Source organism: Anabrus simplex, chromosome 3 (assembly GCF_040414725.1).
Source record: "Anabrus simplex isolate iqAnaSimp1 chromosome 3, ASM4041472v1, whole genome shotgun sequence".
Classification (NCBI taxonomy): Eukaryota; Metazoa; Arthropoda; class Insecta; order Orthoptera; family Tettigoniidae; genus Anabrus; species Anabrus simplex.
In genome coordinates, this window is record NC_090267.1 from 324,571,907 (window position 1) to 324,586,621 (window position 14,715).

Here is a 14,715-nt window from a genome sequence, read left to right on the forward strand (position 1 = left end):
TTACGTAAGAAACTTTCTTGGAAATGCAGTCATGTAAGAATGTACTACGCGAGGCGTCGCACGAAGGCAATTTGCCACGGCAGATGCGAGAGTGGAAGAAAACTTAAACTACTCCGGAATGCAGCAGGCAATACACTGATGATAATCGTCAGGCGAGAGAGAGAGGGAGGGAAGGGATAAAATGAGTGCCCTAAGCCCTACAGCAGCTAGCAACAAAATTATTAACAGATAATTAAAAAGTACGGCAAACTGCCGCAGGCGCCACCTCTCGCATGTTAACATGAAGTTTGAAATCAGGGTCTTGGTCTGAATCATCTACCTCTTCTTCTGAACCACTGTCATCAAAAATGTCTTCTAACATCTCTACAATTCCACTTTCATTCAATGATCCACTCATGATAGCAGAAACAAATCACAGTCTAAACACTTTGCATGATGTAAACAAAACTCTTAAAGCATCCGCCTCGAGCAGCAAGTGTAGAAGCAAACGCATGCAAAAATAAGCTGCTGTAAGTTCGAGAAAACAACAGAGGATATGAACACACGGTGTAGCTGTTATGAAAGTTCTACAAAGTGGTATATTTAGTTTCCGCCCGTTTCTCATTCTGGCTGTGTTGACATTGTAATAAATATGCGGGCTCGAGTTAGCCTCGTGCGTGGTCAATCTACGCTGTTACCCCACCCGATACACACTCAGGCTCGGTTTCCAATGTGTTAAGTAAATATTTGTTCATTTTTGTCAGAATTAAAATGTTTTGTATACTTTATTATTAACAATATGTAGCTGAAGATGATGTTAATGGATTGAAACATGTTGTACTTAAATGTGTTTTTGTGAATGTTCTTTTTAGTTGAATTGGACTGTATACGAGAGTGCATCAAATATAAACTGGAATTTAAAATTAGCGACTTTGATAGCGAACAGAAATAGGTGGGGTTTTGAGAGATTGTTGGTGGGGATGTGTAGAGTAGGGGTCTTGGTGCAACACACACCACAGAGTGATCGCTCGCTTTAGTATGGCATGAACGAGCAAGAGGTACACACGTCCATTGCGCAGCGCATCATCAAGTTTCTGACGAAATAAGGCACCAGAGTTTCAGAAATTTATAGAAGGCTCCATGCACAGTTTGGGGAAGCAACCTTTTCAAAGACCCAGGTTTATGAACAGCACAAACAATTTTTGGCAGGACAGGAAGTAGTGGAAATGAACCCCACCAAAGGCAACCACGAACAAGCATCACTGCAGACAACATTCATGCTGTATGTGATCTTATTCACTCATAGGAATAAGCTTTGGAAGTGTTCAAGCCATCATCAACCTTCGGAAATTGTCTGCCAAGTGGGTTCCTCGTGTCCACCCAGGAACAAAAAAATTTCTCCAGGAAGTTTGTCAGAAGCATCTGAATCTGAATCCATTTGTTTGGACTATTGAAAGAAGAACTGGGAGGAAAGCGATTCCATGATGATTCAGTGGTAGAGGAGTACGTGCGCAATTGGCTGCACACACGTTTTTCTTTCGTCGAGGATGGCATCAAAAAGTTGCCAATTCGATGGCAAAAATGTGTGTCAAATTCAGGAGACTATGTAGAAACATGAGGTGCCTGTTTATTTTTTAATGGTGGATTCAGCAAAATTGTAAAAATGAAGTCCGGTTCACATTTGATTCATCCTCGTATTATGACTGGTGGGTCTTATAATAAAAGAATAAGAATTTTATATGTTTATAAGTCAGTACAGAACCAACATGACATTTATTACTTGTAAGATTTTACATAAGCAAGCTAGAGAAATAACACATGAAGTACATAGATTTTTAAATATGTGAAGTCTGAAGCGAACGACAAGCTAAAGGATGCCTGAGGAGATTTTGCCACATCACAGGAACTCACATCAGCTGCATGCTGTGTCAGTACTCAAACGAAGCAAAATCGTCCATTGAAGTAAGCGGGACTGTCTGCTTAGAATCAAAGGGAAAAGAAAACCCTCACCACCAGAATCCAATAACAGACCCAGAAAACTTCAATAAAAAATGTATGATTTTTAATATGTACATTAACAGAGAATTTCCAGCAGCATTGAAATTAGTTAGAATTTCAGAGATTAGTTTTGAATATGAAGTATTAGGGTAAAAATGTGTATTAGTTTTGTAGTCTGTTAATGGTGTAATTTTTAATTTGGTCATTACTTCATCAAATGTTTAGAGCTTTTGTCAGTCAGAGGTAATTAATTGTGAACTTTCCTATTATGTAGGTTTGACTCTCGGCAATGGAGATGATGGCCTCTCTCCCATAAAACGTAGTATGCAAGATTTGAATCATGGATATCAGTCTGACCATTCAGATCATTCCTCAGCAGAAGGACGAGTGAGGAGTGCTAGAAGTTCTGTACGTTCCAGTCCTGCTGGAAGTCCATTTGGTTCTACCAATGCTTTAAGCCATGGTAAGAAAACTTTAGTTTCCAGGTGGTTTAAGTACCAGAGTTACATGGTATTTATATTGCTAGTTTGAAGTTGTTGCCTTATAGAAGTTTCCACTTTGTTGGGAGCATCCATGAGAATGGGTTTAGAATTTTGCAGCTCCCTTGTTAAATATTCTCTCTATTATTGATTTCAGTGTCTTTTAATCAATATGCCTAACTAAACTGAAAACATAAGACTCCTCTCTAGGGTAGTGGTAGTTCTATATGGGTTAAGGGTATATCATTAATTAGCTCGAAACACCCCTCTGGACCATTGTTCATCAGTTTATCAGTGTAATAATTTTGGTCCAAATATTATTTATGTATCCCATTACTCCAGTATTCACCCTCCAACTTACAAAAGATAATTAGTTACGTGCTACGAGCGGTTTATCACACCCCAATTCCAATGTTTACGACATCCGCCTTAGTATTGAATTGCATTAATGTTACTGTATTCGTACTTGGAATTAAGCAAACTTCTCTTAAGAATAACCTATACTTTTATCACTATTGAATCAATTATTAAATAGATTCTCATATACATCTTATTGTTATTCTAATGATGGTTTCATTTCGTCCAACCAACATATTATTTCTCTCCTTAGTAACCCTTAATAATGTTGAATGTGTCAAGAACAATATAAGTAGTAATATGCATGCTTTCATTAAAGCTAGTTTTGTCATATCACATCATCATAACTGCCCATGTGTACAAGGATATTATTCAATTCCTTGACTAGTTTCTTTCTCACATTTAATGTAACGTATTCGGAAAACTTGCACAATTTTTATTCCAGTGGAGTGAAAGGTTGCGATGTATAATACATGTAACTGGATAAGTTTATATTACTAGAATACTCCATTCCTGATTTAACCAGAAAACAAGCATTGGATAAAATATACAGTTATAGAAGACCCTTTGAATAAATATGATAAAGCAGTACACAGTCACTATGAGAAATTATTCAAAAGTTTGTTTGGTTTGGTTTCTGTACAACTATTGGTACTTTGTAGTTTATTAGCTTCATTAGCCCCGTATTGATAGTTCCAACAATCATAATTATGAACTTGGATTTCCCACCTAATCAATACTCAATTTATTTCTGATGTATTTACATAAGAAATAAATCAAGTATTGATAAGTTGGGAAATCCAAGTTCATAATTGTAATTGCTGGTACATTGTGCATGGGCTATGAACAATATTTACAAATGTACACTAACAGCTTGGAGTGGTAGTCCAGCCCCATTTGTACTGCATATAGCAACTCACACCTGTTTAGGCTCTTCAGATCTAATCTTTGCTCTTTCTTTTGTGTCGGGGTAAATTTTAACCATGTACTTCCATAGAAATGTTAGCAACTGGATGTCTATTAAACTTTGTCATCTGCTTCCACTGATCCCTTCTAGGGACACCAGGAACTTGACATCAGTGTGGGGACTTGTGTGCTCATTGATCCTGAGGGCTGTGCCAGCTCGGGATTGCCCACGCTGGATTGGCCTCGGAGTTTGACCAGACTAGCAAGGTGTCTCCTGAGTTGTCTGAGAGGTGTCTGTTCTCTTTTTTCATTTTTGTTCCTTTCTTATTGTAAATTCCTCAATTTTCATTTCTCTGACTGTTTAGCCAGCTTCTCTGCCTTGGGTAGAATGTTTGTTTCCTGAATGAGTGCATGTGTGTGGATGTTTCATCTTCCCCCAATCACAAGTTTTGGGTTGTGGTGAGGTAATACATGGCTACTGGGAGAATAGTCACTAGCGACCCACCTCCAGATACCAGGAGACCTCTAGATTATGCAGCCTACTTCGGCATGCAGGGCTTTGCCAAATGTTGACCCATTACTTCCCTAGCTACTTGTGGGACCAAAAATGGAACCCCAGTTTCTGCAAAAGAAAGCGTAAGAGGTATGTTCCAGTGTCCGTCGATTAAGAAAGTGACAAACATCTTCCTCGATTCCTGGTTGGTTCCAGGGTCTGCGGAAAGAGTTCCTTAGACAGCAATCATTTCCTAATCAGTAATGCAGCTGAGGGAATTGTTGTTAGTGAAGTCAACGAGATGCGAATGATGCAAGATGAATTATGAGACAGCTGTCGTTGAAACGGTTCTGGTTTGACGAGTAAACAAGAAGCCACGCATGTAACAAAGGAGTGAGTTACAACAAAACTGGCTCGCATGTTCTGTGAGAAAGGAAAGCAAGATCACACTGATTCTTGAGTCAAGTTTGGCTGCATGTATTTGAGTTTTTGATAATTAAACAAGCAGCCACAACATCTAATAGAGAGCTTAATCACAACTCGGCTCAAAAGTTATTAACAATATTGGGGGTTGTTTCAACAGACGAGGATAACAGAAGGAGCTGCAATATGAATTTTAAGTTTAAATTTTCATTGCAAACATGGGTTTTAGAGACTTAATATAGAGTATTCAGAATACTTTAAAGGAAAAAATATATATTTTTAATGCAATTTGAAAGATTTTATTTAGATTGAAAATTCATGTTTTTAATTTATAACTTATTTGGTAAATGTTTGGTCACTGATGAAGAAAATGAATGTGGTTCTCAAAACATGTATGACAGATTAATTAATAAGGATTAATACGTATTTTTTAATGACAGTATTAGACACATTACCAGGGACTTCTCGGTGTTATTAATAGATAAATATGAGTACGGACCAAAATAAACCATAATGTTAAAAACAATAATTGCAAAAGCTTTGCGATTGTTCCATACTTGTTAAGACACTGGCGGCCAAGCATTCTAGATGGTTGCTTAAGGCTAACATGTTAAGGAATGTGGGAGTTAACATCTAGAAGCACAAATCTCTGAACTCCTGTAAAGGAGTGATCTTCCACAGGGATGTGATTTAGGCTTGCTTGCTGGTGTGTAACGGATGTGACGAGTTTAAAGAGGCATGTTGGTGATGAGTTGTTTGATACGGGTGGTTTCATCCTGACCTTCGAAGCCCAGTCCCTGCTTGAATGTATAAAGATTGATGTGTCATCTGACTCTACACTTGTACATTCCAGCTCCAACGAAGGGTTACACCTGCCAGAAATTTGGCTACACGTCATTGCGATGCCAAGGTTCCACGACTGGTAAGATGTATGGAAAAGGTGAGCATGCTGGTGTCAAGTGCACACCACCACCACCACCACCTGTGTGCATCAAATCGTCAACTGCACAGGCGTGCACACTTCATTCTCCAATGATTGTCCCACATTCAGGGAGGATGAGAAGGTCCAGGCGACCAGCACGCTATACCCTATCTCAAATTACCTGGGAGATAAGAATAACAAGTCTGGCCACGTGCACATTGCAGTACTAGTAGCGTCAATAAACCGCAAGATCGATAACTAGTTCAGATAATCTGTAACTAATGTGTTAAGAAGAATACAACATTTATACAGTCACCAGAACGAATCAAGATGATATTCAATACAATTTCGAAGGTTAATGTTCTTGACCAATGTCGCATGCAGAAGAAAGATAGGTTACTCAATCACCTCCATGTTGCCGTGGTCGTCATCACTGCCGGAATCATTCACATTTATCACTATCCGTTCAATGACATCATCTACTAAGTGGTCTATATCCCACATTTGTTTTTCTTCTGTCTCAATGACGTGTTTTACACACATTTCCCAACATTGATGGGTTACTAGTTCAATTCCTTCCAGCAGCAGTTTTCTTACTTCCACAAGGGTGAAAGTTTTGTTGTTAACTTGGCTCCACACACTTTTAATTGGATTTAAAGAATAATGGTACAGAGGTAACCTTAAAAGTTGCCTTCCCAATTGCAATGCGATATCATCTACTCGATACGCACCACACGATTCCTTAATATGCTGACATTAAGAAGTTCCAACTGAACACTGTTCGGTTCGTAAGGGATTCCCTTCCTGTCCAGAAACTTAATTATATCTCCCCTTCTCCACAATTGATTAGGCAGTTTCTCAATTCTAACCGAATGGTAAGACGCATTGTCTATAGCAATTACGGCATTGGCTTGAAGACAAGTAAGAACATTCACAAACCATTATTCAAATACATCTCCGATAATTTCCTCATGGTAGTCTTTCGTGGAGGTAGATTCGAAACACAGTAACCCTCCTTCCACGAAACTTTTCACGACCGATGACCTTAGATATTAGGCCCTTTTAAACAACAAGCATCATCATCACAAAATCTTTCTCGTTGCCAGTATGTGTAATTATCAAGCATTTCCCCTTCCCCGAAGGATTCTTTAAGCCGCTTGATAATCCCTTCAAGAATGCGTCCTTACTGGATGTGATAGTTTTATCACTCCATACTTTCGCACAGCTATGCCCTGAATTTACCAAAGTCTCATCGAAGTAATAAATTGGTCTTCCCTCCTCCCGAAACGTTCTTATTCTGACACAAATAACGTCCCTGCCGCAAAACTATTTCCTCCCTTTCAGTAAGCAGAGGTTGGAGACTACGTGACATAAACTTGAAATTTGAAGTTATTAAAAGCCTATGAAGCATCGCACGCGAAAATGAATACAGGGTTTCATCACTCTTCATAGACCCTTAAGATCTTGTCGGTTGTGAGTATTTAACTTCTAAAGAAAAGCTCGTAAACTTTTCACTGAATTGCGTCTTTAGTGAAACAACCATACTTGTCCAATAACTTCGGTTTTTTCCAACTTCTTTTTTTTTTTTTTTTGTGGAACGACTGTTCCTACAGTTTTAAGTTCCTTTCTAGCACGATAAATACTAGTCCTTGAAATGCCAGTAGTAGTGGTTATTAACCTCATCACATTTTCAAGAGTACTACCAGGATTTGCATCACTAAACTTCTTAAAAACGTTGAGAACACACTGTTTTTCTCCACTTCTCAATGCTTTTCCCTTCTTATGCTTTATGTGAGAAATGTCGGAATCATCCATCTTCACTCCACGCGGAACTTTAACAAAGGTTATGTAAACGTAAATTAAAATAGTTAACTAAATCCTAAACACCAAGACAAACACTGACTACCAACCTGATTAATAATGACGTATTACTAAATATTAACACGAAAGAAACTCGTAATAATATGCAAAGTCACTAGTGCGCCAATAACACCTGTAACACAGCAGTAAACAGAATGCACGTTGGTTGTATATTAGCTAAATGAGCCACTACTGAATACTGCAATGGCTGTTCTGCTGTTGACATATTTCCCCTCTCAAAAGGCACTTTAATGCATGAGTATTCATTTTAAATTGAAACTAAACAGCTTTTTAAAATGAAAAGTGAAGATTAACGGATTTAGATGACGTACATAACTTTTATGCGGAAATAACATTACTTAACACATTTAAAGTATTTTTAACGCCTTACCAAAAGATAGACAATATCAACGTATTTACCACGTCATTTTGGCATTTATTTTATCTCCCAGGTCATTTCAGATAGGATATGGATAAGCTATCTTATCCAGATGCCCGGAGAAAGTTCAAATACATGGCTGCTCCAGAGTTCTCCGTCTCCTTTGCTGAATAGGTCGCCCAAGCACAGAACTCACCATAATTTTAAAGTTAGCATGAAGTAGGTCTCAGGGCAATACTGGGTGGTTTCTAGCTAGGGCTTGGTACAGGAGGCAGGGTCCTATCGACAAGAAAATTTTGAAAGAGATTGAATAATAGTTTTTATTCAGAAAATGCATTTTAAAGTGTACATCACCTTACTGTTGATAGTCTCTGTCTTCAACATCGCCTTTTTGATGACCCTTGCTCCCAGTTCACCAGGCTGAACGGGACTGGAACACGCTCTGCAAGTTGCCACTATTACGTTGAGATAAGGCCGGAACAACCAGGTCGGTTTGATATGGGTTTGAGCCTCGAACTTGCGACGTTCTGGACGATCTCCGATGATGTTGGGGGTAATCACATGTCACATAACTTACACGAGTGTCCAAATTTACACAGTCCCCCGACATTTTGGTTTAACAGCACAGTTTCATTTAATGTGGTTGTGATATGCAGTCGAATTCACTCTTAATCTTGTAGATAGAATTTATAAGTTCACTAAAGATGAAGATGCAGGTAGCATCGAAATTGGAAGAAAATAAAGCACAGTTCATGAATAGAAATAACGAAACTGAAAATTGTTCACGCACTTGGCACAGTTTGTGGTGATTTTCCACTAAATAAAGGAGCACTTGACATTGAAAGAAATGTATTACTGCTCTAGAGTTTATCAAAGACACTGCTGTCAGTCATGCAATAATACTAAACACTTTAATGAAGAACTAAGGTTGAAATGAAAAGCACAGTTCGCTGTTAGGCGCACTTGACATTAAATAAAATAGGCTACTGTTTGAAAGTTTATCAAAGACACTGCTCTCAAACACACACAAATAATTTACAGGCTGTTCAGAAGAAATAATACACAATTTTGTTTGAATTGAATAAAGAACACAGTTTGAGTTTGGAGTGAAACACTGGCATCGTAGCACACGGTTATGGTAATCATTTGCATTAACATTCATGTGAAAGTTCGAACACTTTCATAAACACCCGTGTTCATAACTGAAATTATGCTAACTGAGATTTAACAAAATGTCACAGTTAATAGTATAACGTAGTAGTGTCACATTGTAATTAATGACATGTTTGTTCAGAGGCTGAGTTTCACACAGGCAAGGTGGTAATAAACTCAGTTCTACAAGATTGAAAGCAAGTTATATCGAAGTTTCTACAAGCGCACAGAATATAAGTTCAACTCAACTGTTGTCACCTAAGTCCAATACATGACTTGTCATAATCAGAGTTCCAACACACGCAAAATTTATAAATTCAACGTGACTGATGGACACATTGTCCATTATAAAGACTTTGTTATACATTAGAGTTCACACATGCACAAATTATAAGTTCAACACATCTGTCAGAGTTTAAGTCCCACATGAAGACTTTGAATCATTTGAAGTTAGACTCTGTCAGCATTTTGACGAACACTGTAGCGTGGAGAGTCAGGCTGGACGCCCAGCTATGACTCTGTGATCGGGTCTAGTGAGCCCAGCTTATATTCAGTTCGGGGCTCCTACGTCATCATATAACGTGATCTCTTTGAAGTTGATTATCTCGCGAATCCCTCGACGGATTTTCTTGAGATTCATAATTTGAGACGTTTACGTTATCCTCTTCAAATTGACATATCGCTCAAGTCGCTGCGATTATTATTATAGAGGTTTTAAAATACATAGAATGTTCGCGAAGGTGTGACGTTCATATCCAGAACATACCAGGCCATGCAGTCTACACATGGCATCAGGCGGGTAGTCCATCCTGTCCTGCAGCTACGTCACACACACAGCTGTCGCTGGCTCGCCTGCTCGCTCCTCCGAACGTAAACAAACCAAGTTGGTACACCAGTTACTAGTATTCAACAAGCATTGAAAAGTCCAAACCATCCACAAAATAGAGTAAGTGAAGAAAGTGGAGATCGTAGGAAGGTCTCTGGCCCTCCTACCGATGCCCAGAATAAAAAGGAAGAGAAGGGGAAGCCCCAGCGCTCCCCTACAATATTGGAAAAGAAGCCTTGATCGGGGAGGGAGAGGGTCACTGCACCCCCAAAGAAATCCGGCCAACCACCCGTTGGACCTCCTCCAGAGAGTACACAAACGGTGAGCAAAACCGAGAGGCCCCAATGCCATCTTGTTCAATCTCTTTCTGGGAAACCCATTTCTCCCAGGAAGAAAGCCCACCGTTCCCAATCAGATGGCTCACCATCCATGCAGTGTTCAGTTGCCTAGTCACCCTCTACTAAGGAGACAGTGGAAGCTGAACCAGTCATTATTGTGGATTGTGATGACGACAATGATGTCAAAAAATGGCAGATAGCTTGGACAAAAGAAGGATAAGCAATTGTCCTAATTTCATCACTCTGCTCATCTACAGAAAGGCACTATTGCAGTGGAACTGCAGTAGTTATCAGCATTGCCTAGCTGAGTTGTCAACTGATATCTATCTCTGCAGCCAACATAGTCTTGTGTACAGGAATCTTGTCTGAGACCTGGACATGACATGACCATGTGAGGATATTGTCTTCATTCTAAGGGCCGACTAGCTGTGGACAGTGGGGCATCTGGGGGCATTTATACCCTTGTCCATTCTTATATCTTCAGTGAAGATCTCCCTGTGAGTGGGGGCAGTAGAATATAATTCACGGTATTCCCTACCTGTTGTAAGAGGTGACTAAAAGGGGCCCCAGGGGCTCTCGAATTGGGAGTGTGGGTTGGCGACGACGGGGCCCTTGTCTGAGTCCTGGCATTCTTCTACTTTCTTGTGCCAGGCTCCTCACTTTCATCTATCCTATCCAACCTCCCTTGGTCAACTCTTGTTCTTTTTTGACCCCGACGGTGTAGCAGTAGGTTTGCGAATCCTAGGGAGTCATTTTCACGTCCTTTGTGGCCCTTGTCTTCCTTTGGCTGATACCGTCTTTTTTCTGAGTGTCGGATCCCTTCCATTTTTCTCTCTGATATTGTTATATGGAGGATGGTTGTCTAATACTTCCTCTTGAAACTATAATCACCACCACTCTTCAGTGAAGAAATGCCGCTGCATACTTAGCTGGAGGCAGTTGCAGTTCGCAATGACAACGGTGTGCAACGTGTACTTTCTGCCCAACTTGGATATTCACATCTGACCTTGAAGATCTGGTCACTCTGATACCTCCTCCTCCTCCTTGCTGGGAGAGGTGAATGCCCGTAACACCCTCTGGGGCTCTCCATCCTCGTAGGGTCAGAATTCTTGAACGATTGATCAAGCAGTTCAATCTTTGTGTGTTCAATACAAGGGAACCTACACACTTCAGCAGTGCACATGCCCCAATCCCCTACCTGAATTCACTCTCTGCAGCTTTGTGCTAGTTCACCAAAGTGTAAAGCGGAGGTTTGTATTCTTACAGAGTTCAGGAACCGCACATTGATTCTGTTACTGAAGAGTTAATAATTAACTTGTGTGACGACAGTGACAGCGATTAAGAACTAGTATTAGGTTTAATGGTCCACCCAATCAATACACTTCACTTTACAAGCGAGAACACATTCAATATTAAAATATATTATACATTCTTTGGTACATGTTTCATCTAATTTGAGACTTCTTCAGCCATAGCGTCTCGTAACTGATTAAGATACATCATTATTACTGTCTAATAATTTAAAATGGATGAACCCGTGTCCTTTACGAAATGTTTAAAAATACACTAAAAACAATACACATTATTTTTCCATAAAGCAGTCCATCACTTTCTTGTGAAAATTCTTTACATGTTAAAATTTGATTCTAAATGGTATTTCTTGATATTTGATATGCAGTGCTGGTAGCCAGTAGCTTCAGTGTACTGAGTGAGGAAGATTTAAACATTGGCCTCGGAATAGGAAAATAGGACCTTATCAACTGAAGAATACTAAAAGCTTTAATTCTAATCTCCCTTCAAAAGACAAGGTCTGGAAAGAAAGATATATATATATGTTGTAACAGGAAATGCCCGTACTTTAGGCTTGAAGAGCACGAGATGTTACGCAGAGTGTGTACGGCACATTAAATTGGAGTGGTATGGAGAGGGAGAGGATTTGCTTTAAATGATGTTCTAAAAATTTTCAGAACTGTTTGTTTTATTGTGAAAAGTCAAGTTCATATAACCTCAGTACAGTAGAAGATGAATTGGCCTCGGAATAGGAAAATGGGACCTTATCAACTGAAGAATACTGAAAGCTGTGGCTGGCATTGTCCCGCGTTTTTCTGCTACCCCTCTTGTCCTCACCATGGATCAGCTCTTGGCACCATGGAACCAGGTATCCTCCAACGAGGGAAACTCTAAAATTTCTAGAAATTCTTGAAGTTCTTGAAGATCTTGGAGGTGTAGGAGTTTGGTTTGCTGAGATCACTCACTCGGAAGAATAGCGTGGACACACGTATTTAAGCCCTTGGACATACTGAAAGTGTTAAGTCTGAGGTGTAATTTCTGAACTGAAGAAAATAACTGCACTGATGCCATATCGAATGTCAATGAAACCAACAACAAATGTTTTCTTTAAGACAAACTGTTCACTTGAGAAAGTGAGAAATTAACTTTCATGCAGCCAAATATCAATGGAATCGAACCCGCAAATAAACTGATCACTTGAGAAAATAAAGCAACTAACTTTCATGCGGTCGAATGTCATTGGAATCAAACCCGCAAATAAACTGGTCACTTGAGAACATAAAGCAATTGACTTTTATGCGGCTGAATGTCAATGGAATCGAACCCGCATGCTTTTTAACATACGTGACACTTGGCACAATTATCATATTATTCACAAATAGTTCACTTAAGCTTTGAAGAATATAGCACTATTATTTATAGAGTTCTACGGCTTTGTGATTGTTTTGCATGTATTTACAAAGTTAATTTAACACTGTTGTGACACTGTGTGTGGCTTATTACTTCACTTTGGTAGACGAAGTTACATGCTTTGCCTGTGAAATTAGTTCCATTCTACACCACCTATCTACCTACCTATTTACTCTGGATCAGTCGAAACTGGCTAGAAACTGTCAGGAGTTGAATCCGGGCCTCTTACACTAGAGAAACAAAGTGTAAAAGGCATGTCACCAAAGCAGAGACACAATAACGTAGAGCAGAGGTCTATTAAAACGAATAAGGTTTATTAACATAAGCTTAGCAAGAAAAGATTATGACATGGGCATAGAACAAGCAAAATGGGGAAACACAAGGGGTCGAATACTCTCATACGAAGGCCACCCGGAAAGTGGTACCCGTTTTCGCAATAAAGACACAGGAGTAAATATTAACAAATATACACATTTTCATTGGAAAGAGCATACTTTACACTACTTCTCCACATAATCTCCAAGCAAATTTAGGCATTTGTGGGACGAGTTTTTGTATTCCAGCGTCATAGTCCTCCGCCGCCAGCGTATTGAGATACGTAGTCATGGCTCGTTTAAGTTCTTCATCGCTGTCAAATCTTTTTCCTGCCAGAAAGTCTTTAAGCTTCGTAAAGAGATGAAAATCCGAAGGGGCCACGTCTGGGCTATACGGGGCATGGTCGAAGGTTTCCCACTTGAATTGCTGCAAAAGTTGTGTTATCGCAGCTGCATGAGGCCTGGCATTGTCATGAAGGAGAATGATGCCTGTAGACAATAGACCTCGCCGTCGATTTTGTATTGCCCGCTGTAATTTCTTTAATGTTTCACAATACGCATTAGCATTAATTGTGTCTCCACGGGCCATAAAATCAATGAGCAGTACACCTTGGCGATCTCAGAAAACGGTTGCCATGAGTTTCCTGGTGGACAGAACTGTTTGAATTTTTTTGGTTTGGTTGGTGAATGAGCATGATGCCACTCCATTGACTGTCGTTTACTCTCAGGTGATGCATAACAAACCCATGTTTCGTCCCCAGTAATGATGCGAGTCAGGAAAGAGTCTCCTTCATCAGAATAACGTCCCAGAAACGTCAGTGCTGCAGCCATGCGCTTGGTTTTGTGCTCCTCTGTAAGCATGCAAAGGACGCACCTTGCACAGATTTTCGAATAATGCAGATGGTCTTTGACAATTTCATGAACAATTGTTCGAGACACATTAAGAAAATGTTCAGAGTTCATCAACTGTGACGCACCGATTGTTCCTCACGCATTCGTCTACTGCGCTCAGCAGTTGGTCTGTAATGACAGATGGTCTCCCTGAACGCTCCTCGTCGTGTGTATTCCCCCTCCCCAGGTTGAAGTTGCGACACCAGCGCTGAACAGACGACTTGTCTCCATACACCTCCGTTAATTGGCAATAAATATCACAAGGTCAAATGTTTCGTGCATTAAGAAATTTAATCACGGCCCTCACTTTACAACTGGCGGGGTTCTCAATTTGTTTAAACATTTTAAACAATCACAGACACAACACAGGCAATGCTAACGTCACACAACCTCGCACAGAGCAGGCAGACAAGCCACTGACGCGGTCTGACCTTGCCCAGCGGCTACCTGAGTCATCAGCACTTCATGTGGCACTAATGGGTACTACTTTCCGGATGGCCCTCGTACATAGTTTGTGAAGATATATCAATCGCAATCGAGTCGTTTGACTCATCAAACTGGATCTCGTGAAATTTTACACTGTCGCAACAGAGGTATCATGAAAAGTGATACAATTATATTCATTCATTACCAGACAGTGGTAATTAAAACGTGATCCAAAGTATTTCTTTCTTCGAGACCTGATGCCATAAAGAGGT

General features: G+C 39.9%; 1 protein-coding gene across 2 annotated transcripts in view; it reads left to right on the forward strand.

Annotated features, from left to right (window-relative positions):
- The window catches only part of LOC136867275 (SLAIN motif-containing protein 2), a 193,504-nt gene that overhangs the window by 110,939 nt on the left and 67,850 nt on the right, over positions 1-14,715 (forward strand). For both annotated transcript variants that reach the window (XM_067144424.2, XM_067144425.2), the window contains exon 6: positions 2,252-2,440. In XM_067144424.2, the coding sequence (XP_067000525.1) occupies positions 2,252-2,440 (189 nt within the window). The remainder of the gene's footprint in view (positions 1-2,251; positions 2,441-14,715) is intronic.